This window comes from Rhinoderma darwinii, chromosome 12 (assembly GCF_050947455.1).
Source record: "Rhinoderma darwinii isolate aRhiDar2 chromosome 12, aRhiDar2.hap1, whole genome shotgun sequence".
Lineage (NCBI taxonomy): Eukaryota > Metazoa > Chordata > Amphibia > Anura > Rhinodermatidae > Rhinoderma > Rhinoderma darwinii.
The window spans coordinates 70,843,281-70,868,553 of record NC_134698.1 but is presented as its reverse complement, the minus strand read 5'-3'; the positions used below and the strand labels follow the sequence as shown (position 1 = coordinate 70,868,553).

Here is a 25,273-nt window from a genome sequence, read left to right as displayed (position 1 = left end):
GAATCCATGTATTAGTCTAATTATTGTACTATTTTTATCACTGTTTATATTGTGTAAGGAAAAATCTGTTCGCACACGCGTGCGTGTTCTAGAGATCGGTGGGGTTCTCAGTGGTGGGGCCTCCAGCAATCAAAAGTTGCATAACTTTAAATGATACAAAGAGTGTGATTTTTTTTTTATTATTTTTTTTAACCCTGTGGAGCCTTTTTCCACTCACACAATTAGTATAAATTCTTCGTATCTGCAAATTCTATAAGGGCATCAACGAAACATTTTTTTTATGCTTTTTTTTATTTTTTTATTTTTATTTTTTTAAATCTTTCTCAGGTCTTCTTTGTGGATTATGGTAACCAGTCAAAAGTTGATATGAATCTGTTGAGAGAAATCCCCAGCTATCTTCTGGATCTTCCTTTTCAGGCAAGGAAATGGCTTGTTTCTCGCTTTTTTTTTGCTATATTCCAATGCACTATATCTGTCTTCATAACCTGTCATGCGGAGATCATTTCTCTTGAATGGTTAACGAATTTTGCAAATGCTTTTGGATAACCCTCAGGGGGAACATATGTTCTTCAGACAGACATTAAATATGTGTTTGCTTATATAAAAGTCTGTGATTTTTCACTTCTGTGTTTTAATAAATTCTTCAGATTATGGTTCATGGATGTCATCTCCTGACTGTTAAAGTGCCGCGTTCCTGACTGAGTTCTCTATGCTTCGTGCTGCACACTTGTGTCATGTTGGGTTCTTAAATGCAGACTTGTCAGCAGAGCGCTCTAGTGAATTGCGTAACCTAAACACAATTTGCATCCGTTATGCCGTACTTTCTCTATAGGGGGCAGCTGTAAAAATCCTAGAACTGTATGCGGCGGCTAACTGCCCAGATTTTAAAGAGCAAAAATAGCACAGCTGCCAAATGGCATTATTTTTACTATTAGGGGAAGAATGGTGTGAATTGTTGGGTGCCCTGATTCATTTCTCTTTCCTCCAACCTACAGGACCAGGGATGCTCCCCAAAGTATAATAAGTATTAGCAGAGCTGTCTGACTTGATATCTCTTTACAAATTATTCCCCCAGTTTGCACTCGTACATTTTAGTTTTGCAGTAGATTAAATATTTGCATGCTAGGTATGTTTGATCAAGAAATCAAAAGTATATTATGGGTCCATTGCGGATCCATACAACACAAATGTGTAATATGGTCTAAAACTATAAATAAAAAATAAAAAAAGCAACAATTAACATTACTTTGTGATTTTAGGCCCTGGAGTTCAAAATCTGTAAAATGAGACCCTCAGCAAGGTCACTAATCTGTGGAGAACAGTGGAGTCGTGCTGCTAGTGTAAAGTTTAACTCCTTAGTCAATGGGTGCACACTAGTGGTGAAAGTCTTCTCCATCGTACATGGCATCCTGCATGTTGATGTCTATCGCTATTTCGAGACCCTTGTGGAAGTCAGTATAAGAGACCTTCTTATATCAGATGGTTTTGCAGAACCTGCTGAAGAGTCTTATGAATCAAAAGTAAGCATTGTTTCCTTTTACTTTTTATTATTACATAGTCATAATAAAATATTGAAAACTAGAATTATCCATCAGTCTAAGGGTGTGTTCACATCAGATTTCCGTTGATGGGTTTCGTCAGACCTTTCCATCGGGGGAACCCATCAACGAAAAGGCAAACTGAAACCATAGCTTCCATTTCATTACTATTGATTTCAATGCTAATTCTTCCGTTGCTAATGGTTTGTTTGTCTCTGTTCCGTAAGGTTTGTGTGTGTTTGGCGGATACAATAGCGCAGTAGACTGCGCTATTGATTCCACAAAAAAAAATTACAAAAATGGAGACCTTACGGAACGGGAACCATTTGCAACGGAAGCATTACCATTGAAATCAATAGTAATGAAATGGAAGCTATGGTTTCCGTTTGCCTTTCTGTTGATGGGTTCCTCCGATGCAAAGGTCTGACTAAACCCATCTTCGGAAACCGAACGCTGATATGAACAGGCCCCAATGCAATGGTCACTTCAATTATTTCACTTTAATAGTTTAGGTAATGGGGTTAGAGCCTCTACATATAAACCAATCTGCTCAACACCTTTAATTAATAATTGGCTTTAAAGAGTAACAAATTGTTTTCCATAAATCAATAGTATAAGCGTAGAAACTTTTCAGACTACTCTCCTCCCCCTGCCTTCTGCACTGGTCATTCACTATGAATTCACTGGTAAAATCCGTCTTGATTTAAAGGACGGGTGTCTCGAAAAAAAAAAAAATTTTTTTATATAAATTGGATTTTAGTGTGTTATTAAAATAAATTTTATTGATTTTGTGTGTTTGTGTTTTACGTTTTTATTTTTTCTAACTTTTACTTCACTATGGGGGCTGCCATTTTTATTTTTTCATCTCTGTATGTGTCGATTAACGACACGTACAGAGATGGAATACGGCACATACATCCCCATAGAGAATGTGAAGGGAGCCGTTCCATTCACTATAGTGTACGCCGTCTGTGTACGCCGTCTTCGGCCGAGCGACATCCGGTGCCATTTTCATGTGGACCGGAAGCCGCGGCCGGACAGTAAGATGACTACTTCCCGTCGCGGCTTCCAGACGTGATTAGAAGCAAGTACTAGGAGCGGAGAGAGCGGACAGAGCGAAGGGAGCGGCGGCGGCAGGAGCAGGTAAGTTATGTCTGTGTTTGTTCGTGTTTTACTGTGTGATTACAACTGTATGTAAACCTACTACACTGTGCATTCGCTCAAAAAATGGCGACACACCGTGTAGGAGGTTTGAACATGCAATACCCTCCTTTCTCCTGGCACTAGCCAGGATAAAGGAGGGGGGATTCTGTGAGCTCACTAGAGCGTGTGTGTCTACACCAATTTTGCAGCATAAAGCAATGTGGTTGCTTTACCACATGCCAATGTGGCAATTTTGGAAATTGCTCCCTCTAGTGACCATCAGAGGGAAATGTTATAAATTAGAATTTAATTTATAATATTTCCTGACTTGTGAAAAAATAAATAAGACTATGTCTAATCGTGTATATACTAACTGTTAAACTAAAAAAAAAAGAAACAATTTCTAGCAACACATTCCCTTTAAATCCGAGAGACTGATTATCAGCTCACTGAGAGATGAAGTTACAGCGTCTGCCCATAGAGCAGGAGGGACCAGTTGCAGATTGAGAGACACCGACACACGCAGATTCTTCTACTATCTCACCCCAGTGTTGAATTCACAGCTACACTGATCAGTGCTCCTGCTTAATATCCTCCATGCTGCTGAAACTGCTTTTTAGGTTGTGCTACAGAGAGATAAGGGAGCAGGATCCTCTTTTCTCTGTTTGCTGTGTATGGGAGACATCATAGCAGCTAGTCTCCGCTGGCACTGAGTTCAGGGGAAAAAAATTGAGATGGTGCCTGCAGAGGTCATAAATGCAGGACACGTCCTATAATGGTCAGATGTAGAGTTAGCCCTCATGTACACACATATGAAGGCTTAATCTGAAGTTTCACATGAAACAGGTACGCGTTAAATATCAGTTCAATACATATTATATTTGGTAATGGATGCAGACAGTAGTTTTTTTTGGCTCCAAAGCTTGTTAGCATGAATCAAGCAGCTGGCCTGGCTAGGAGAGCACCGTTCACCTTTTACTTCTGTGATGGGAAGGTAAGTGACAACCATGTTATTATGATTAGAGGTATTGTCATTGTTACAGGTACTCCAAATAATAATATACAAACGGATGAATGATCTAAATTAATTTTTGATGCAGATTACACAAAAGTATTTTATTAGGATTTACACGCCACAGGTGCGTTGCAGGAATTTCTGCGACTAAAATCCGTTCTATACATCTAAATGGGGTTACATCTGCAGCATGTATTTCTACAAGCCCCATCCAGATGAATGGGACATTCGCAAAGATTTCTGAAACAAATCTGCCGCATGTGAATATACATTCAGGGAGTTATTCACACTGGGCATTTCTATGTTACTCTATGGAGGAAAAGTAGCTGCTGCTATTTAAAATCGCTCTGATATCCCAGCGAATAGTAATAAAAAATCTAAATGTAGATTTTTGGACTAGTCAATGCCTTCCTATGGACAGTGATTTTAATAGCAATTTTTCTTTTAATTTATTTTTTCCTTTATTTGTAGTGAGCAATAAAAAGTTTAGGCCTGGCCCCATCCCAAAAGTGCTTGAATTTATTCAGTTTATTAAAGTGGCAGTGAACAGCAGCAGGTGCAAACTTAGGCCCCGTGCACACGAATGTGCTTTTGCGGCCGCAATTCCCCCGGAAATCCACGGGTGAATTGCGGCCCCGTTCTTTCCTATGGGGCCATGCACACGACCGTGGTCTTCACGGTGCGTGCATGGCCCAGGATCCCGGACCGCAGAAAGAACGGGCATGCCTTATGGCCGTGTTCTGCGTTCCAGGCTCATTGAAAGTAATGGCGAACGGCTCGCGGCTGACAGGCCGACCCAAAAATCCCAGCCGTGCACATGGCTATGGTCGTGTGCATGAGGCCTAAGTCTGGATTCACATTGTGCGTTTTAATATGCTGCCCAAAAAAGAAAAAAGTCCATAATTGTTAAAGGGGTTACCCAGCCAGTAAGTTTTGATGGCCTATCCTCGGGATAGGCCATCAATAGTGGATGGGTTGGGGGTCCGACTCCCAGGATACCTGCGGATCAGCTGTTTGGAAGGGGCTGCAATTCTCGTACGAGTGAAGCTCCCCCTTCATTTCCTCTTGCTCAACGTGAATCTTCGACAAGCCTTTTGCATTGAAGTGAATGGGAGAAAAGGCTGCAATACCGGTGAATTGCCATTAAGTGCATGTCGAAGACTCGCAGTGAGCAAAAAGAAATGAAGGGGGAGCGACGCTCGTATGTGCCCTGCAGACCGTTCAAATCAGCTGATCAGCGGGGGTCCCTCGAGTCAGACCCCAACCCTTCCGTTATTGATAGCCTATCCTGAGGATAGACAATTAATTTTTATTGGCTGGTAAACCCCTTTAAATATAAAGCCAGATTACAGCTGAAACTTTTTAGACACATGTGCATGCGTTTTTTAAGGTGCGTTTTTGCCAGGTTTTCAAAACACAACAAAAAGTCACGATGTGTACTAAGCCTAATTCACTAGACTAGGGTATCTCCTGGCTGAGGAAGAGTTGTATTAAAAGGGATATTCTGTTTTATATTTTTCTCTTTGTTTTGTATATTTTTCTGTTATGTGTGTACGAGTCAATCCTGCAACGCACAATCAGTGTCTCTCCTGCAATCTGCTTCCTCACTTTTTCTGTAGATGACTTAGGCCAGCCTTTAGTCATGGAGAGGTACCTTGCTGAAGACAATTCAGCTTAGTAGAATACAGAAAGCTGTGCTGGTCACGGTGTTCTCTATTCTCGCCTGCGTGTAGTGATGGGGAATGTAGATTAGTCTTGGATAAAATAGCACATTTTCCGCTGTGGCTCATGTGTCAGGGTTCTTGTGCATTCTCCATACATAAATGACGTTCAATTGAATTGATTACTTGACACGGTTTTGATAACGATTCATAGCAAATTCTTACATTTCTCTAGATGGAATATTGGAATTTCCCCAGGAAGCGGCAGACTACAATTTGTTTAGATGTCATATCATCAATTTTCCATGTAAATTTGTTGTGGCACACGATCGGACATTTGTGTTTATTAACACAGACAGATTGGCAACTGTAAAGCGGGAGGAAGATTCCTGTGGCATTGCTAAAATTACCCGGGCAAGACATCTGTTCTGTACATTTGCTTTAGTAGCCAAGACTTCGTCTTAAACATCGAGTAAATTACTTCTGTAGATAAAATGATTTAAGGGCTAAACCTACAATTTTATGGAAAATGTTTATAATGTTTACAGTGTCCCTTCATCTGAAACATTAGACTTGTTACTGATTTAGTGCCTACCACATAAGTCATGTTTCTGTTATACATTTGGCTAGGAAAAAGAACAGTCCATTAAGCCCAGGTGGTGGTCTGGAAAATAAAAGCTTTTAATGTGGATTTTCTTAAAAATGTTATATATATTTTTTTTAAAGAGGTATTCCCAGAATCATAAAGTGGTGAAAAGTGATAATTGTCTGATTGCTGGGACCCCCACCGATCGTGAGAACAGGGCTCCCAAACGCCTTGTTCCTCCTCTGCTCGATTGTAAGTTAGGAGAACATTGAATGGCGCAGTGGTTGAGAGTGCGCTCCTGCCGCTCCATTCAATGTCTATGGGAATGATGGAAACGGCCAAGTACAGCGATCCACTGTTTTCCAAATGCTTGACCGCCGCTCGATTCCAGCTCCTCCTCACTGCGGGGGGAGAAGTGAGGAAGAACTGGGTGTTTGGGTCCCCCGTTCTCACGATTGGTGAAGGTCCCAGCGGCGTGCTCCCCGGCGATCAGAAAGTTATCACCTATGCAGTGGATAGGTAATAATTTATGGTTCTGGGAAAACCCCTTTAATTCTCAATATTTGTGTTTATACGTTTTTGTCTAGTCTTCGTGGGACTGGCAGCTACTGTCTCTAGAAATTGGGGATGAGCCACTGTCACTGCCACTGGGCAGACACGGTCACGCCATTCTTCACTCTGTAGAACAGGAATAGCCAAACCTTTTCAATATGAGATTTACTTTTTGTGGAGCTTTTGTGTTAAGTGATCTACTAGGGGATAGGGTTGTCACGATATCAGAATTTGGACTTGGATACCAGTACTTCGTGTAGTAGTGCGATACTCTATACCAAAATGAGACTTTTGCCAACAATAAAAAAAGAAAAGTTCTTCCATTTTCTCATGTGAGGCACGAGGTATTATGAATTTTGAACCTCCATGTGCCTCAATAGTAATTAGCCCCATCATATTCCTCATTCACAATGGACAACATTGAGTTAATGTGTGAGGTACATGATGGAGTTAATTACTATTAATGTGAGGCACGTGGAGGTTCAAAATTCATAATACCTCGTGCCTCACATTAATAAGCGAAAGAGCAGTTTTTATTTTATAACCACATAAACTTCATAAATGGCGCTATAAATTTATTATGGTTACGACGATACCGAATATGTATATATTTTATGTATTGAGACTTATTTTAATGTTTTATTATTAAAAAAAAAGTGTTTTTTAAAAAAAAATTTACATTACTTTATTTTTTTTACTTTTTTTATTTTTAAACTTTAATAATGTACTGCCATATATCTATATGCCAGTACATTCAATGGACACCGGGCTGTCTGCCCATATATGCTATGTCCCTCGATCGCGCCACAGGGATTCCCTGTGACTCGATCCTGTGTGTGTGTGCAGTCCGCATGAGGTGATGCAGCCAGCACTGCACTAATGAGCGGCGGCGCAGGCACTGAAGGCAGAACATGGGGGTGATATGCAGTGCGCTTGCCATGTTCTGTCTTCAGTGCAGGCAATCATTAGTACAGCGCTGGTCGCATCACCTCATGCTGACCGCATTACACAGCCATCGACTTACCTGTAAACGCCGATGCTGCTGCAGAATCAACTGTAGCCTCTGGTGCCGATGTGTCCTCGCTCGTCCGACACGATGCAGGACCTGTGAGTGACGTCACAGCGTGATCTCTCGAGAACACGGCAGTGTCTGCACTGCCAGAAGCTGGGCGTTGTGAAGAGAAGTGGATGATACTTCTCTTCAGAACGCCCAGCTAGTAAAAGTAGTAAAAACGCCCCGATGTAACACACATAATACACGCCCACTTGGACTTTTACTTTAAACACGCCCACTTGGACTTTTGCAAGCCTCATTTGCATAAATACAAAAATGGTCATAACTTGGCCAAAAATGCTCGTTTTTTTAAAAATAAAAACGTTACTGTAATCTACATTGCAGCGCCTATCTGCTGCAATAGCAGATAGGAGTTGCAAAATCTGGTGACAGAGCCTCTTTAAGTGGCCAACCCCTTTAACACATGTTCAGGTTCCAGTTTTGCAGAAGGCGCAATCCCTCGCATGATTTTCTGTTAGGGGGTATTCACGCATGCAATAAATTACAGGGAAAACTGCAACAAAAATAATCTATACAGCCTAAACCTGCAGCAGCGTTCATTCACGACCCTAAATTGGTGCATTAGTTATAAACTTATGAGGCCCACTCGGCTCTCTAAGGCTAGATGCAGATTTTGAGTTTGTTTTTTTTTATAGCTAATTCCAGGAGTGGATTCAAAAGGCGTTTAAGTACAAAAGAGGGACTTTTTACTTTTCTTCCCTGTTCAATCCATCAATCAAACTACATGTGTGATTCCAGCCTAAAGGTGGCCATACATAGTAGACCTATGTCTTTGTTTTTGTCAGGTTCGGGGGAAAAAAAGGATCGGGCATCTTGAATTCAACACTTCTGATCCTTTTTTTTTTTTCTTGAGATAAGCTGCAGCTAGACCCAAACTGAGCGTGCAGGAATATGGGGAGGTCAGGTGGAATAGCTGTTGGTTGAACTAGTATGCTGCCGATGGCTATTTAATGTGTATGGTCACTTTAAGGCTACATTCACAAAAGCGTGACAGATTTATGTGCGTAAACAATGCGCCTAAAAAAAAACGCACCTAAATCTGTCCGTGTTCATTACGTTTTTGCAATGAATTCAATGGGCAACTAGGTGCATGGAAACGCACCAATATAGTGAGTTTAATGCAATGGACACTCGCTGCGTGGAAACTCACGCATGTGTGAATAGCCCCATGTTTCAACGCACAGCACACTGATGAGAATCTCGCTTGTCTGAATGAGCCCTTGGGGTACATTCTCATGGGGCAGATTCATACATGCAGTTTTTTTAAGCCAAAGTCAAGAGTGGAAGGAAAAGTATAAGGGAAAGACTTTTGGATCCACCTTTTGATTTAAAAATATATACACCACTAAATGCTAGTCACTGGTGTTTTTTATGGCATAGAGCTCCTTTAGGAAAAAGGCTTGCAAGAATTAAAATTACTTGATCCAAAAAAAAAAAAAAAAATAACATTCCCCTTTTTGGTCATGATTTTTGCTATTAGTTTGTGGTACCAATACCCGTCTCCAGAACCTCAATGTGAATTTATACTATACACTTTAGTAGGGAGGGGCGAAATTGTATATATCTGATTTTGTAAGAAGTAGTCATTTAAAGTTTTTGAGTTTCAGTAGAACATTGTTTTCTTAAGATTTCACCCCAAAAATATTTTCCTCCAGCAAAGCAATGGAGTGCTGACAGAACTGTTCTCTGACTGTAACAAAACTGAGACGATCCACACACACGGCTTCAGCAGAAAGGACGAGAAAGACCTGATTGACCGCCTGCTGGAAAGCTATCAGAATAGTCAATTTGGAAATCCAAACAGTAAGGTATGAAGACTACATATATTGTGTGTACACGCTTTATCGCAACGTAGTGGATTTACCATTTGGTTATTTGTTCACCACGTGGCATAAAATGAGATGTTTTTTTGTTATTTCTTTACCAATAACCAGCCCACATGTACTAGAAAGCGGATCCACCGTGTTGAACGTTGACCTTTCTGCCGGCAGCAGGGATTGGCTTGGACAGATTTTTGGGTTTAGAGGGCAGTCTCACTAAATGATTGATAGTCCGCCATCTATGCACATTCATACAGGAAAGGCTGTAGGTAATTTCCAGTGTTTACTTTCTACTCCTTATTTCTGTTTCAGGTTATTATACATGGTCCTTTCCACCCCTATGAAGTCCAGTTTCATAGTTTGATGAGAGTTTCCAAATTTAGGTAAGAAATGACTGCCTAATATCTCTAAAGGCCTGTTCACATCTGTTGGATGCTTTGTTAGGGGCCTCCGTCACCAATCCGGGCCAAAATCCCGCAAACAAAAGTGCAGCATGCTGTGCTACGGTTTCCAGTTAAACCATGACAGACCCGAAAGAACACATTAAAGTCAATGGGTTCCGTCGGGCGCAAATGATGTCTGTCATGCAATGCAACTGGCGTTTCCAGAATTTTCTTTGTCCATCTGACGGACCAGAACAACGAAAGCACAGATACGGTTGTGAACAGGCCCTAAAGGTTTTATAAGAAGATCACATCTATGAAAGCATTGGAATGTGTATTTTTTTATTTATTAGATATTTACAGATTGAATAAACTTTAATTTGGATTAATCCATTTTAATATTTTTTTTAGATCGGTTTGGATTGAAAAAGAAAGTATTAACGCTGTAGTTGTCAATGATACTCCAGAGGCAACCCACCAGAGAATGTTTGTTGCTGCATCGTTGTCTGTAAATGCAACCGGTATGTGTTTGATTTTTCTTTGTTCTTCGGTGAATTTATAAAGCTGACCATATATAGTAACATTTTAATGGTTCCAGTTAATTTCAATAGTAAAATTTTAATAGTGCCAGTTAATTTCCTTTTTTGTGAAAGGAGGGTTTTCTAACTTGTCTGATTCTTCATTTCCTCAGACATAGCGTTCCGTTTAATTTTGGACCAATTCATTCATTCTTGACCCCTGATTCCACAACCCTTCTTTTATTTTTTTTACATTTATTTAAATTGTCCCCATTTCTTTAAGGCCCCTTTACACAGGGTGATAAGCGGCCGATGCAGCGAGCGCTGATCAACGAGACATCGTTGATCGGCGATTGTTTGCTTCTGTCACACGGAGCTATGGATGGGGATGAGCGGTCGTTATTCCAATCGCTCGTCCCCATACATTATCATCATGTTGGCAGCGCGTCTCCCTGTTTACACAGGGAGATGCGCTGCCGAGAACGATAATATTTTACTTTTTTAAAACGATACGACCAGCAGATGATCCAGCATCTTGTCGTTCATCTGCTGATCGTTCCCCTGTTTACACAGGGCAATTATCGGCAACGATTACTGAGATCCCTGACTAGTATTTAAAGGAACAGTGTCATCACAAATTATTTTTTATATGTTAAAGATGTTAGTGCTTTATTAAAAACGTTTATATTCATTTGTGTGTTTGTGTTTTACTTTTTCTTATTTTTACACTTTTTCTTCCCTATGGGGGCTGCCATTTTTTGTTCCATTTCTGTCTGTGTCGATTAACGACACATACAGACATGGAATACGGCAGCCACAGTCCCGTAGGGACTGCGAACGGCTCCCGTCCCATTGACTTCAGTGTACGGCGTCTGTGTGGGAACTGCGCATGCGCCGCTCCCACACAGTCCAATTCGAAATTGGCGCCGTCCGGCGCCATTTTCCTGTGGACCGGAAGTCGCGGCCGGACAGTAATATTACTACTTCCGGTCGCGGCTTCCGGATTTGTGCACTTGGACCAGCGGCAGCAAACGGAGCGGACGGGCCGGAGGGAGCCGCGGCGGCAGGAGCAGGTAAGAGATTTCAATGTATGTTCGTGTTTGTGTGTGTTTACTACTGTATGTAAACCTACTACACTGTGTGTTAGCTCAAAAAATGGCGACACACAGTGTAGGAGGTTACACCGTTCAAACCCCTCGTTTATCCCGGCACTAGCCAGGATAAAGGAGGGGGGGATGCTGAGAGCTCACTAGAGCGAGGGCTTTTTACCCAATTTTGCAAAGCTGCAATTTTGGGAAGAGCTCCATCTAGTGACCAAAAATGGGTAGTATTATAAATTAGAATTAATTAATATAAAATTTGAACAATGTTTAATCACCCACACACTAAATGTTTAATTTAAAAAAAAAAAACATGTTTTTCTGGCAACACATTCCCTTTAAATGAATGAATAAGCTTACAACTGGGCAGTTTCTACCTCGCCCCCCCCCTGGTGTCAGTCGCTCTGTCACTGGCTCCAGCAGCAGGATCTCCCAAGACCAGAATTCCTACTGAGATTTTGTACTTTTTCTGAGATCTGCAACCAGTTTGTGCTACCTTCTTATAGCAGTATAGACCGGATTCATGAGCCAGGACAGACACCAGGAGTAGCTGCAGTGTTTCCTGGCTCCCGTATCCGCATTTGCATCTTGAGACGTCTCTCCCAGGTCCTAGAATCCTCTTTGCGCTGCTATTAGAAGATAGAAGGAGCACAAAGAGGGGTATCAGAGGTGTCACAGCTCTTAAAAAGGTACAGAAGCTGCTATCAGAAGGTAGTTTGATCTTATGGAGCCGCCATGATGTCAATTTATTCATTCATTTGCATACTGGGAGCCAAAGCAATTCCAAGAGACAAAAAATGATGTGGCATCAGGACTGGGAATGTGACTGGTCCTATTTAGCTGAATAATAAACCTGATTTTAGTAAGCTCCCCCTAGTGGTGGCTACAGGCACCGAGAATTATGTATTTTAACTCTATAGCCGAGTAAAGGAAAGCAGGGATTTAGTGCTCTGTAACAGAAATACGGAGCTCCGACTCCTATAAAGTTATAATATAAAATGAATCGGCACAGAAATTTGGAGTAATCATTTTACAGAGGGTACAATGTTCCCCTTAGGTTTTAGTGTAATGTGGTGATCACCCTGCTAAGTAACATTACGCAGGTACATTTGGTAGGGACAGAGCAAGAAATGGTTCAGCTGAGAACTGTCAGATTTCTTGGGCCAGTTTTTATTGGTGTGAATAATGAACCTGTTTCACACCCCATCAATAGTTAAGCCGTTATTTCCCAATTTCCTATTTATTACTCAATATATATTTGTGAATAATTACAGCTTTTTCCAAATCTGTGATTTTTGTTTCTGTTCCCAGGGTTACATTCAAAGCTTGTCCTTCATGGATGGCTAGAGGCTTAGTGGGAGGTCAAAGACCAAGTAAAATGTCCTGCTAAGTGTTTAATCTGAACGGCGAGCTACTGTTTGGATCACCCTGTGATAGAGAGTGAAAGGCATTCACTGCAAAGCTCCTATTTAATGTCTTATTTACTTGTCCAAATCCTCTATTTGTGAGATGCTCGGCTCACCAGTACACAGCTTTGCGGATTGTTGCTTGCCTTCCCTGTGCCTTTTTTCCATTGCTCAGGCTTCGTTCACATCTGCGCTAGGGCTTCGTTCCGACGGAGCTTTCCATCGCAACGGAGCCCTGACAGACGCAAACGGAAACCATCCGTCGTTTTGACTGAATCAATAAGCGTAGTTGACTACGGTATTGATTCCGTCAAATCTACGGAACCCTTGCACAACGGAGACAAACGGAAACCATTTACACCGGAACAGTCACCGTTGAAATCCATTGTGATGGAAACGGAAACCTATGGTTTCCATTTGTGTCTGTCAGGGCTCCGTTCCGTCGGAACGGAGCCCTAGCGCAGATGTGAATGAAGCCACATGTAGCGCCAACATATTGTGCAGCACTGTACAGAGACTGCCATAACTCACATCAGTCCCTGTTCTCAGTAGGGGGCACAATCTAAATTCCTCATCTCAAACACACAAAGTCCAATTAACCTACTAGTGGGCTGTGTTCACATGTTGCAGTCAACTTGCTTGTTTTGCAATGATGCCTTGAATATCGCGACAAAAATGTGCAATTTTTGCTGGTATTTTGCAAAAATTGCAGCAGAAAAATCCAAATTGCGACGTGTGAGCATGGCCGTATGATTTTGGAGTGTGGGAGGAAACTGAAGTCTTGGAGGAAACCCACGCCGACACAGGGAGAACATACAAACTCCATACAGATGTTGTTCTTGGTCGGATTCGGACCCACGTGTAATTTAATTTTCATCCAAAATATGAAGGTTAATCTCTAGTACGAATACAGGAAAATATTTTTTCCCTAGTTTCTTTTTTTTAGGTAGGTTGCTTAACCCCTTCAGGACGCAGCGCTTTTTCACATTTTCACTTTTGTTTTTTTCTCCCCACCTTTCAAAAGCTATTATTTTTTTTTATTTTTCAGTCTATATCGACATGTGAGGGCTTGTTTTTTTCAGGACAAGTTGTAGTTTTTCATGGTACCATTTATTGTACTGCATAATGTCCTGGGAAGCTGAAAAAAAAATATTTGTGGGGTGAAATGGACAAAAAACAGCGATTACGTCATATTTTGGGGGGTTTTGCTTTTACGGCGTCCATCAGGTGGTAAAAACTACATATTCACCTTATTCTACAGGATACGATTACGGCGATACCAAATGTATATGTTTTGATCGCATGTTTGAGGGGGCGCCCCCTGATTCTAACACTTTAAATTCCGCGGTTGCGATTGATCGTGGCATTTAAGGTGTTAAACGGGCGGAATCAAAGTGAACTTTGATTCCGTGTCGTCTGCGTGTAACAGCCGTCACCCGCTGTGTATGGAGCAAGCTCAGCCCGTGAGCGAGCTCCATACCCCCCCCCCTTAACCCTCATCACGTACAGTTACGTGATTTTGCGTGAAGGGGTTATAAGGGTCTGCAATGTAGAGCACCCTGGGATTCTACCTACTTGCATTGGTTAATTCATGACCCCGGCATCATGAACCTGCATATAGTGATATTAACAACCCGATCATCTGTACAAGAAAGGGAGTCTTACTTTAAATAATCTTCACAGATTTTCATCAGATATTATGTACTGCAGCATGGCACTGTTTACAGAATTGTCCACTTGCTTATTATGTTATTTCCTATTATTGTTCCTAGGGTCTTTGCTCATGTTAAGAGAGACATCCCTGCTTCCATCTATCCCTGGTTTGCCCGCACTTATCAGCATGTTGTTTGCTCCTGTAGTAGAGCTCAGGTAAATGCTGACTTTACAGTTCGGTATTTCTTTTTCGATTTGTGTCGACAGGATCTTGTACTCTTAAAGCTCTGTTCACATTTTGCGTGAAAGGCTCCGTCTGAGTATTCGTTACATATTACGTCAGACTTGATGAGAAGAATAGCGCTGCGTACTACTCTTCCCATCAAAACGACGTACAACACGACAGAACCCTACAGACACTATATATAGGTCGAGGCACTAGGGGTATCCATTGTATGAACGATCCGGGATTCCGATGTGGCTACGCAATATAAACCGCAGCCACGATGCAGATCTGAACGGAACCTCAGACAGTTCAGCGCCTTTTGTAGCTCTTAATGTTGAAGATTTTTTAGCTTTCTTATAAGATCTTCATGAGATATTTACAGCTTTCTGTTATGGCTTGTGTACAGATATATAAAACAACGCGATCTGAGCCTTATGAGCTCCTAAACAGCCAGGGTTGTAACCTGCATGCAGCTCAGTATGTTGAAATGAGATGTATTGATAAAGCGATTTTAACGTTATTACCCCTTGCACACTATTTTCATGTTTAGATTGACAAATTTCTCCCGTCCCACTCACACTTGTGTTTCTAGGATGTAAGTGGCACCTCTGTACAGCCACAAAAAAATGCCCATAGTAGTTGTCACTTCGGTGTGGAATTATGCTGCCGATAAAGAGCCGAGTGGGCCACCTCACATGATCTTCCCGTGCACATGAGAGTTGTTCTTTATTTAAATCAAAAAGAGCAGAGTTATTTATTTCATTTTTAATATTATCAGAGTTGATGACAAAGGGAGAGAATATACAGGTGTCCTTTGCGGTCTGGGATGGCAGTACAGTAACCTTGCAGTTTGGCCTGAACATGACATTGAATTGGCTTTCGACGTCTGCGTTAAAGGGGATGACCTAGTGAAGGTAAACTGTTGAAAATGGAACTTGTGCTCTTATAGTGACACTCCAGGCAAAAGTTGGATTTTCAGCTTTTTTTCTCAGCATGGAGCCCCCCACCCCCAAAGTCTCTGAACAGAGGTCACTCCTGCAGCATGACTCCATGTTTAGGTCTGGCATGTTTTGTCATGACTCCCTAATAACCTATATAGGAATTAACTTGCTGCACGTGCAGTAGAGTGAGTTATTTCTTATACAGGTTTCCGGGAAGGTCTTGACTGCCGGGAACCTGTACGTGGGGGCCCCTCCAATACGACACTGCTGATCAGCAAGAACAATGTGGGGGGACACATTGATGGTGAGATGGGCGCCGCTACCCTGGGCAAATGCTGGATTTTCTACTTCAGTTTGGAGTGTCGCTTTAACTTCTGGAAATGCACCTTGATGTATGTTAATACTTTTTGTTATTTCACAGATAAATCAGATAAGATCGGCTATTAACAAGATTGTGTGTCAAAGTTTCAATGGTACTATTGGTGGGAGCGACAGGATTGCGTGCCTCCAGGAAGGTGTCAGAGAACAACTGATCAAGTAAGACTTTGGGTTTCATTGTTGAATGGAGATAACTGATGCGGATTGCACATTATCATGTTAATTAAGCGTATTGACAGAACAATAGACGTCAGAAAACGCCATTCTTACCTTGTTTTGAAGATCAGTTGCTATTGTTGATTGGGCTTGATCCTTTCATCCATATCTAATGAATGAATGCGCATCTTGTCAGGACCTAATTAAATTGGTCTACAGCCGCATGCTCCAGATTTGGGACGGTTCACTAATTATTCTAATTAATGGATTGTTTCTTTCCACTGATGGAGTATTGAGTCGCCTGACAAAGTTTTTTATGTAGAGGGTTCATCTAGTACTAGTTAGGCTTCGTTCACATCTGCGTCGGGGCTCCGTTCCAGTTGGAGCTTTCAGTCAGGGGAACCCATGAACGGAATACAAACGGAAACCATAGGAGGTGTCCGTTTGCGTCACCATTCAATGGTGACGGATCCGGTGCAAATGGCTTCAGTTTTTCCCCATTGTGTAAGGGTTTTGACGGAATGAATAGCGCAGTCGACTACGGTATTGATTCCGTCAAAACGACTGAACCCTTGCACAACGGTGACAAATGCAAACCATTTGCACCAAATCAGTCCCCATCAAAATCAATGGTGATGCAAACGGAAAGCTATGGTTTACGTTGGTTTCAGTTTGGATTCCGTTCATGGGTTCCCCTGACTGAAAGCTCAGACGGAACCCATGAACGGAGTCCCCACGCAGATGTGAACGAAGCCTTAAAGGGGCTCAGCGTTTTATGTTTCATTGGAGTCCAGAAGACTTTGCTCTCTAGTTTGTTTTTATCCTATTCACTATTATGGGTGAGTGTCTAATCCCTTTTTGTGCGGTCACATTTCCTCTGTATTTAGTTATGGATTGGAAGTCTAGGAGGACATACTCCTGTGGATAGAGATTTTTCACCCCTTGTTATTAAAGCAGATCTGTCATCCGACTAGCCAGCCCACCAGCAGTAATTGATGGCTGACTGCTGTATATGCAGATACACAGAGGCTCGTCAATTACTGCGGAGGAAGGCGGGGAATCGCTCTCCTCATGAATACTCCGGGCTCATAACTATTAGCTAAACTGCACAATTCTTTATTTAAAAAAAAAAATTTGGGCTATTTGGGCTAATAGGAGAGAGCGGACCTGTCCTCACACTACTCTGCCCTTACTCAGGACCGCATAGTCTGATGATAGATTCACTTTAATCAAGCCATGATCACTAATCGTTTCTAAGCCTTTTGCCATTCTTTATCTTGCTTGTACATTTTGCCCTTTTGTAACGTTTCTCTCATCTTCAGTTTGTTCCAACAGGAGAAACCCCGAGATGTGATACCGGCAAAGTGGTATGATAAACTCTACCAGTGGAATCAGGTAAAATGTTATTCTGGTGCAATGCAGGGCACTCGCTGAGATCTTCATTCTATAAGATAGTCATAGACTGGACAGTATGGCCACCATATGACCAGCATTCTGGTATTTCTCTACAAGGACACTGGCTGGTAAAGGAGCTTCAGAAAGAATCGTTCCTTTGCTAATTTTCATTGCTGCCCATGTATTTTCTCATCTGATCGCTGGTTAGCTACACTCATAGCCTTTATCAGTAATCCCTCAATCCCCTGTGAAATTTGCATGTGTTACATGTAGGGTTGTCACGATACAAGAATTTGGACTTTGATAGCGATACTTAGAGTAGTATTGCGGTACTAGATACTGAAACGATACTTTGCCAACAATAAAAATCCCACAAAATGGCCTTCCGTTTTCTGATGTGAAGCACGTGGTGTTATCAATTTTGAACCTCCATGTTCCTCACATTAATTGCAATTAACCCCATCATGTGCCTCACACATTAACCCGATGATGCCCATTATGACTGATCGAGGTACTTGATGAGATCACGTATTATAATGGGCAACATTGGGTTAATCTGTGAGGGAAATGATAGGGTTAATATTAGACCTTATTCACAGGGCTGTGTTTGGTCTGTAATATACTTACCGTATGTGGCCCGTATTTCCTCAGTTCAGAAAGCCGGGCGCCTAGCGTCCGTTATCTAGGATGCCAGGAGTCACTGCCTCCCCGCGGGAATACTGTCCTGTAATGTCATCATATTTTCAGTACAGGACAGTATTCCCACAGGGAGGCAGCGATTCCTGGCATCCTAGATAACGGACGCTAGGCGCCCGGCTTCCTGAACGGTGTTCAGTCCGGGAAATGCATGTATCACAGACCAAACACCGCCATGTGAATAAGGCCTAATAGTAATTAACCCCATCATTTCCCTCACAGATTAACCCAATGTTGCCCATTCTAGTAAGTACCTCGTTCCCAATGGGCAATATTGGGTTAATGTCTGAAGTACATGATGGGGTTAATTACTATTAATGTGAGGCATATACAGGTACTAAATTCATAACACCCTGTGCCTCACATTAATAATAAATTACTTCATCATTTCCCTCACATAGTGGCAACATTGGGGTTAATCTGGGTTACATTGTTTCTCAATGCTGACTTCAAAAAAAATACTGCTGCCTGCTCTAGAGCCTTTTTTTTTTTTTAAGCTTTTGCTCTGCTCTAACAAATACCTGCCTGTGGCTGGTCTGTCACCGCAGCGTGGTCCTGAGTCCACACTAGTGGCGCGAGCAACACCGGCTCGTCATTAGAAACCCACTACCTGTGCGACTCGCAACATTCCCCTCACTCCCCCTTCTCACATACTCAGATTATGATTGGTGGTAGTAGAGAAAGGGGGAGGAGCTTTCTTCCCTCCTAATGTGACGCGGCCTAATGACTAGCAGGGTGGCCACTGAAGGAAGAGAACGTCGTGGGCGCTGTACAGTGTGTGCGTGCCCGAAATACAGACATTGACGCTATTGAACAGTTTGCCTCCGCACAGCATCGAAATGGCATCGACATTTCCATGCATCGTGCGTCCCCAGTTACATGTGGATTTCGTTGCGAATTTTAGTCCGGATATAGCTGTGGATTTCACTCCTTGTATTGCAAAAGACAGGGCATGTATCAGGTTCTGATTTTACCCACATTGTTCTGAACTATGTTGCAGAATTTGGTGTGGATTATGCAATTGAAATTCTGCAACAAATTCTCAATGTGTGAATGTAGCCTTAGAAATGAAGGAACAGATTTGCCACTGGTCAGAGCTAGTAGTTTAAGTAGCATTGATCTTTTCCGGGTTGGTTTATTAGCAATTTATAGTTACATCTTTGACTAGGTTAAAGGGTTTTTGTTTTTTTTTTACCCAAGAAATATATGGCACATCCACAGGATGTCCTAAAGGTGGGGTCCCACCTCTGGGTCCCCCACCGAGCAAGCTGGCTTGGTTCTTTCCATAACTCCCATAGAGTAGAATGTCTATGGGGGGAAAACCTCTCTAAGCCATTGAAGCCCATTTAATTATTACATTGTGGAACTTCATAAATAGCAATTTTCCCATATAATCTTATAGGGTTAGCAGTCTTTACTAGCAATCCTACAATAACCCTGGAAGGAGCTGATAGTTGTGCAGAGCTTCACTTTACTAAAACACTGACTAGTTTTCAGTAATTCCTTTTTGCAATATTCCTCACTTGTATACTTTTGTAGATGGAGCATTTTTTTAATTTTATTTTGAAACATCTGTGTCATGAAGTACTTTACTTTTGAAATGGAGAGCATTTGCAAGGCTAAACCAGGTCATCAGACTGGATTATATGTGTGACACTTGGTTTTGGCATTTTTTATTTTAATCTTCAGTATTGCCAGGAGATGCTGTTATCAGAATTCATTCAATTTCATAAAGTAATCCTCTTGCTTTGCTGGGTTAGCTTGTCCTTCCAATTCCCTATTAAGGCAGGATTAACTCACAGGAAAAAACCTGCACTTTCATATACACGGCTCCCAGCTATCGGATGAGGACTGACGGGTCTGAATATGCATTTCCTAATTATCTATTCCTAGGAAACACTTTCAAATTTCTATACGTATATGTCTAAATAGATCGTTGGTTCTATATGTGTATGACCTCCTCTGTAATGTTCTCCGTAGCTTTTTGACTTCACTTAAACTTTGAAATGTTATACTTTGATATATAGTAGCAGTAGTGCTGAATACAGAGAATACAATGGGCATCACACTGGAGACTGGTTTAATAAAGTGTGATGATTTGTCTGTGCTGGACTGTGCCAAGCGGTGGCCATGGGCTCTTCTTGGCACGATCACCTCTCACTGGAGCAGTTTGGGGCTATGATCCAAAGCATTGCTTCTGCTACAGCAACACCAGATATGTCACAGTTTATGTAACTGGCTTGTATTTGTTTTGTGTTTATAAAATATAAACATAAAATAAAAATACTATATAAGGAGCCAATATAAGTACTGGATATATCGGTAGTGATGGAGCAAGGAGCTGCACCAAAACCTGCATGTGTGAACATGGACGAGTAGAGGTCTGAGAATGTAAGCCATATAGACCTTGGTTATTCCCTGCTTCTTTATCATTGCGCAACTAGGCAGATTTAGATTTCAGGGATTATAGGAAAGCTGGGTATTAACCCTTGAGTGTTACAGCCACATTGATTACCCAGATTTAGGCAAAAAAACAGGATGTGAACAGGGCCTTACTTTTGTCACTTATCAAAACAATGTTGCAGAACAAGCAAACCCTTCATGGCAGGTATTCCCTAATGGCAGTGGCCTCCTTCAGAGGGGTAATGCGCCCCGCCACACTGGAAAAAAAATTCAGGAATGGTTTGAGGAACATGACCAAGACTTGGCCTCGAAATTCCCCAGATCTCAATCCGATCGAGTATCTGTGGGATGTGCGGAACAAACAAGTCCGTTCCATGGAGGCCGCACCTTACAACTGTCACGAAGGGTCTGTGGACCCACTGGGCCGTACCGCCTTGGCGGTAGGGCAGCTAGCCAACAGGGCGCAGGTCACAGTCTATGGTATATAGGATACCTGTGGCAGCATGGACAGTAGCTTGGCAGGAACTAGGCAGCAGGTGGACGACAGGCGTGGGTAGGCAGTCAAGCGTGGTATCAAGCACGGCACGACAATAGCAAGCACGGCACTAGATCGGGATACAGGAAACACTGGGAGAAGGAAACACTAGGGGACCAATTTGCATAGACAGACTAAGGAAACACAAAAACGCTCAGGCATCGAACTAGGGGACTGGACCCCTCTTATAGTCCAGGGTACTCACGGGTTAAAGGTCGTCCATGAGATCTGATGCACGCGCTGCCCCTTTAAGAGCGGGGACGAACGTGCGTGCGCACCCTATGGGATCTGGCGGAGGTGAGTGGATGTGAGCGCTGGCGTCTCCTGAGGAGGAGGCTGGGGCCAGCGCTTGCCGACTCGTGGCTGCGGCTGTCAGAGGGAGGTTGGAGCTGACAGCCTGCAGCCATGGACATTACAACAACTTACAGGACTTAAAGGGCTTATCCCACCGCCACAACTTATTACATATATATATAGGTGATAAGTGTTTGATCGCTGGGGCTCCCACCACTGACACCTTTAACAATCAATAGGACAGGACTCCTGAGTCCCCTGAATGAATAGAGCAAAGGTTTAGCATATTCACTGCCGCTCCATTTATACTCTATATGACTGCCAGAGAAAGCGAGTGCAGCCCTCGGCTATTTTCATCAGTCCCATAAAGAATGAGTGGAACGGCCGCGAGCATGCGTGACCACTGCTCCATTCATTCAGGAAACTTGGGCCCTTATTCTCTTGATCCGTGGTGGTCCCAGCGATCAAACACTTATCACCTATCCACAGGATGAGTGATAAGTTGTTGTGGTGGGATAACCCTTTTAAAGGATCTGCTGCGAACATCTTGTTCCAAAGATCCCAGGACACCTTCAGAGGTCTTGTGATGCCTCGAGGGTCAGAGCAGTTTTGGCAGCACGAGGGGGACCTACAGAATATTAGACAGGTGGTTTTAATGTTATGGCTGAACAGTGTATTGTTATAAGACGATATGAAACGGCTCATTCACATTTTTAACAATAACTGATCATCCTATTTACTGAAAATGTTCTTGCTTTTTAAGTTCTCACAAAGGGTCCCAATTTTAATAGATCTTATAAACTAGAATTAATTTTTTATTTTTGTCAAGGTGGACCAGAGATTCCTCATAAACCAAACCACAAGAACAGATGAAGAAGAAGTGAATGCCTATATCTACCAGTTACATAAAATTGTAATGTTGAACCCCTGAATATTTATCATATGGTTCCCCAAAATGGGAGGTACTTGAGTTAATACAGACATGAGAATAATGTCACCGTGTGATACCGCAGTGTATGGTGGTGGTTTTTTGTTCTTTGTTTCCTGATGTTGTGAATAGTTACTTTAATATAAAGTAACGCTACTATACTTGTTGGGTGCACGGTTATTTTTGTATTTCCTTTTCTTATGAAAATGTTGAGTATTTTGTTATTTTAATTACAATTAAAGGTCATAATGATAACTACAGATAACTGTCAGTGCATTTATGTTCATCCTACTATGGGTTGTTTGTATTAGTATGGTATAGCGAGGGATCTGTGGTCTAAAGGTCACCTGCCATCTCTCCTGACATGCGCCAAAATTGTTCTTTTATGTGGAATGCAATAATAAAATATATATATCAGGAGAGCTGACCGGGTCTCTTTAAATGGACATTCAATGATTTCAATGGGTGCCTTGTAGTTTTTCCCAGGGAAAGAGCTTACCGAGTTGTTTCCGCTGCATAGCAACTTATGAGAGCTTGAAATTCCCGGTTTGCGTACTTCAGGGTGCAACCGGGCGGTCCCCAGATGTTACATTTCTCAGATAAAAATCTTATGTTTGTGATCATCTTTAACCCTTTCAAGGCCGCAAAATATGTAAACACTTGAGATACACAAATAAAACATTAATTTTAAACCAGACCCCAGGCACATTGTAAAAATGCCACCCAGCATTTGACACTCATGGGCACCATCATGCAAGTTTGTGGCTCAAAGTCTAGTCCCGGCAACTTTGGCGTATTACACACGTCCTTGGCAGTGAAAGGGTTAAAGTAGCCGTAACCTCAAAACGTACTTTCTGCACAGTGGAGGGGAGAGCCGGTTTAGTCCTCTAGTCTGCAGCCATTTTCTTTTTTATCTCTAATATTAAGAGAGCTGTCCATGAGTAGTCAATGGCCCGTTTGTGTCTCGCCAAATCTTTAATGATGAGAGACAAATTAAAGAAAAATTTTTATTTAAAGCAATGTTTTTCTTACCTCTATTCTCCTGCCAGGAATATTGACACTGTTGAACTGAATTGGTGCTAATAATTTTCATACATAATATGCTGGACATGAATAACGTCTATACGTGTGGTGTGACCAAGACTGGAATGGTTGCAGTTTTATTCTAGGTACTTTTTTTCCTTCTTGCGCAAGGGCACTCCGAGCAACATAAGGAGCGCAGCTTGTTACGTAATGGTGAGTTTTACTATTATTGTCTGTTGCTATTTTACAATATTGCAATTTTCACACATTTTGAGCTTCAGACTGAAAGGCTACAACGGTCAGTACTTGCGATCCCAGACATAGCGACAGAGTTGGGCTGCTGCTCCTCCGATATCCGCATTGTGCCCAGAGGGCAGCATTACTAGGTGAGCTCCGTTATATTGAATATCAAGTGTACTATTTATTTTGAACCAATCTTCCCATATTCCTATACCCCTCTGCTGCTATCCAGGTTATTAATCCAGCTCCAAATAATGCACATTGGCAGCAAAAACTGAGTTTCTATATAGCATGGGATATGTCCGGAGCATATACTAAATTTATCAGTAAGTTGGACTTTGCTGCCATCTGATGGCAGTTGAAAAACTAACACATTCTATACGTGAATTGGGCTGCTTAAAATAGTTCTAGATGAGCCAACACTTTACCTATTAATTGTGAAGGGGTAGGATGGCTCGGACTACATGGCGGCTTAATAGTCGTGCCACAGAAACAGCTTTAGGATTAAATTGAGTTGCATAATTTAGCAAAATGTGGCTGCAGCAACCGTTGCAGCAGACAGAAACTTGTTTTGTTACTTCAACCTAGAGCATAATTTTGGCAAGTAACTGTCTTTCCAACCTATAAAGAGCTGATAATCGAAAAATTGCCCACAAAAGCCCAGTCTCGCCAAATTTTTATTTATCAGATACCTGATAGGGGAGTTGTTTAAAGGGAACCTGTCACTAGATTTTATACCACTACCATGTTATACTGCTGAGGAAAAGCTGTCTAATCATCATCCGTTTTAGCTTTTTATATGAAAAGAACATTGTACGCTGTATGTAAAGTACAAGAGAAGACTCACGTGACAGTCCTGGTCTCCTGATTGGGTCATGCAGTCCTGGCTTGATTGACGTCCCACAGGCCGGGACACGTCATTACAAGCGGGCTCTGGTGGCATGCGCAGTGTGAAAATGAAGCTGAGACCTTCACACCCTAATTCACTGTGCAGGCTCTCGCCGGATCTGTAAGTCTATATGTAATGATTTAATACTACGTTACCTCTGCAGCGAAATGCGCAGACACTAGCAGTTTCAGATATTTCCGGGGCAATGCGTGTTCAGACCACAGAGAATGCCTGGGAGGCCCCTTTGTTCTAGTGATGGGTTGGGGGTTCAAATCTTTTTAGGACCCCAACGGGTGCAATCTTTTAACATATATTGTAAGAACCAAAAAGTCCCTTTGACAAGGGGTGGCCCCCCAGTTGAGAACCCTGCAAAAGTTAGGATGGATCAATACATTAGAGAAATGTTTTAAGAAATATAAGAATTCATTTTTGCAATGAACATCTTGCCGCTCTCCCCTGCCTCTCGGGCAGATTAGTTCTCTCACCAATGCGTATGTGCTGGTAATTATGCATGCCGATCTCAAAATGAAAACAATTCAAGCGGGAAGTATGGACAAATAAAATGTGTCGGTCTTTAAATAGGGTTGAGTGGAGGGTCATGATAACCTTAGGCAGTGTCAACTGAAAGAAACAGATATTATTCAGTCATGCTGGAGAAATTGTAGAGGTGACCCTAGAAGAAGTGTGGAAACTTAAAGGGAATGTGTCGCTAGAAATTA

General features: G+C 42.0%; 1 protein-coding gene across 2 annotated transcripts in view; it reads left to right on the top strand.

Annotated features, from left to right (window-relative positions):
• TDRD9 (tudor domain containing 9) overlaps nt 1–22,667 on the top strand; it is a 113,709-nt gene extending 91,042 nt beyond the window's left edge. The window contains exons 27-36 of one of the 2 annotated variants that reach the window (XM_075843871.1): nt 328–417; nt 1,260–1,520; nt 9,226–9,378; nt 9,703–9,773; nt 10,185–10,294; nt 14,570–14,666; nt 15,455–15,590; nt 16,039–16,154; nt 17,474–17,546; nt 22,304–22,667. In XM_075843871.1, coding sequence (XP_075699986.1) covers nt 328–417; nt 1,260–1,520; nt 9,226–9,378; nt 9,703–9,773; nt 10,185–10,294; nt 14,570–14,666; nt 15,455–15,590; nt 16,039–16,154; nt 17,474–17,546; nt 22,304–22,405 — 1,209 coding nt within the window. In that variant the 3' untranslated portion in view covers nt 22,406–22,667. The remainder of the gene's footprint in view (nt 1–327; nt 418–1,259; nt 1,521–9,225; nt 9,379–9,702; nt 9,774–10,184; nt 10,295–14,569; nt 14,667–15,454; nt 15,591–16,038; nt 16,155–17,473; nt 17,547–22,303) is intronic. The other variant, XM_075843872.1, reaches the window with a different exon arrangement.
• Nucleotides 22,668–25,273: the final 2,606 nt, after the last annotated feature.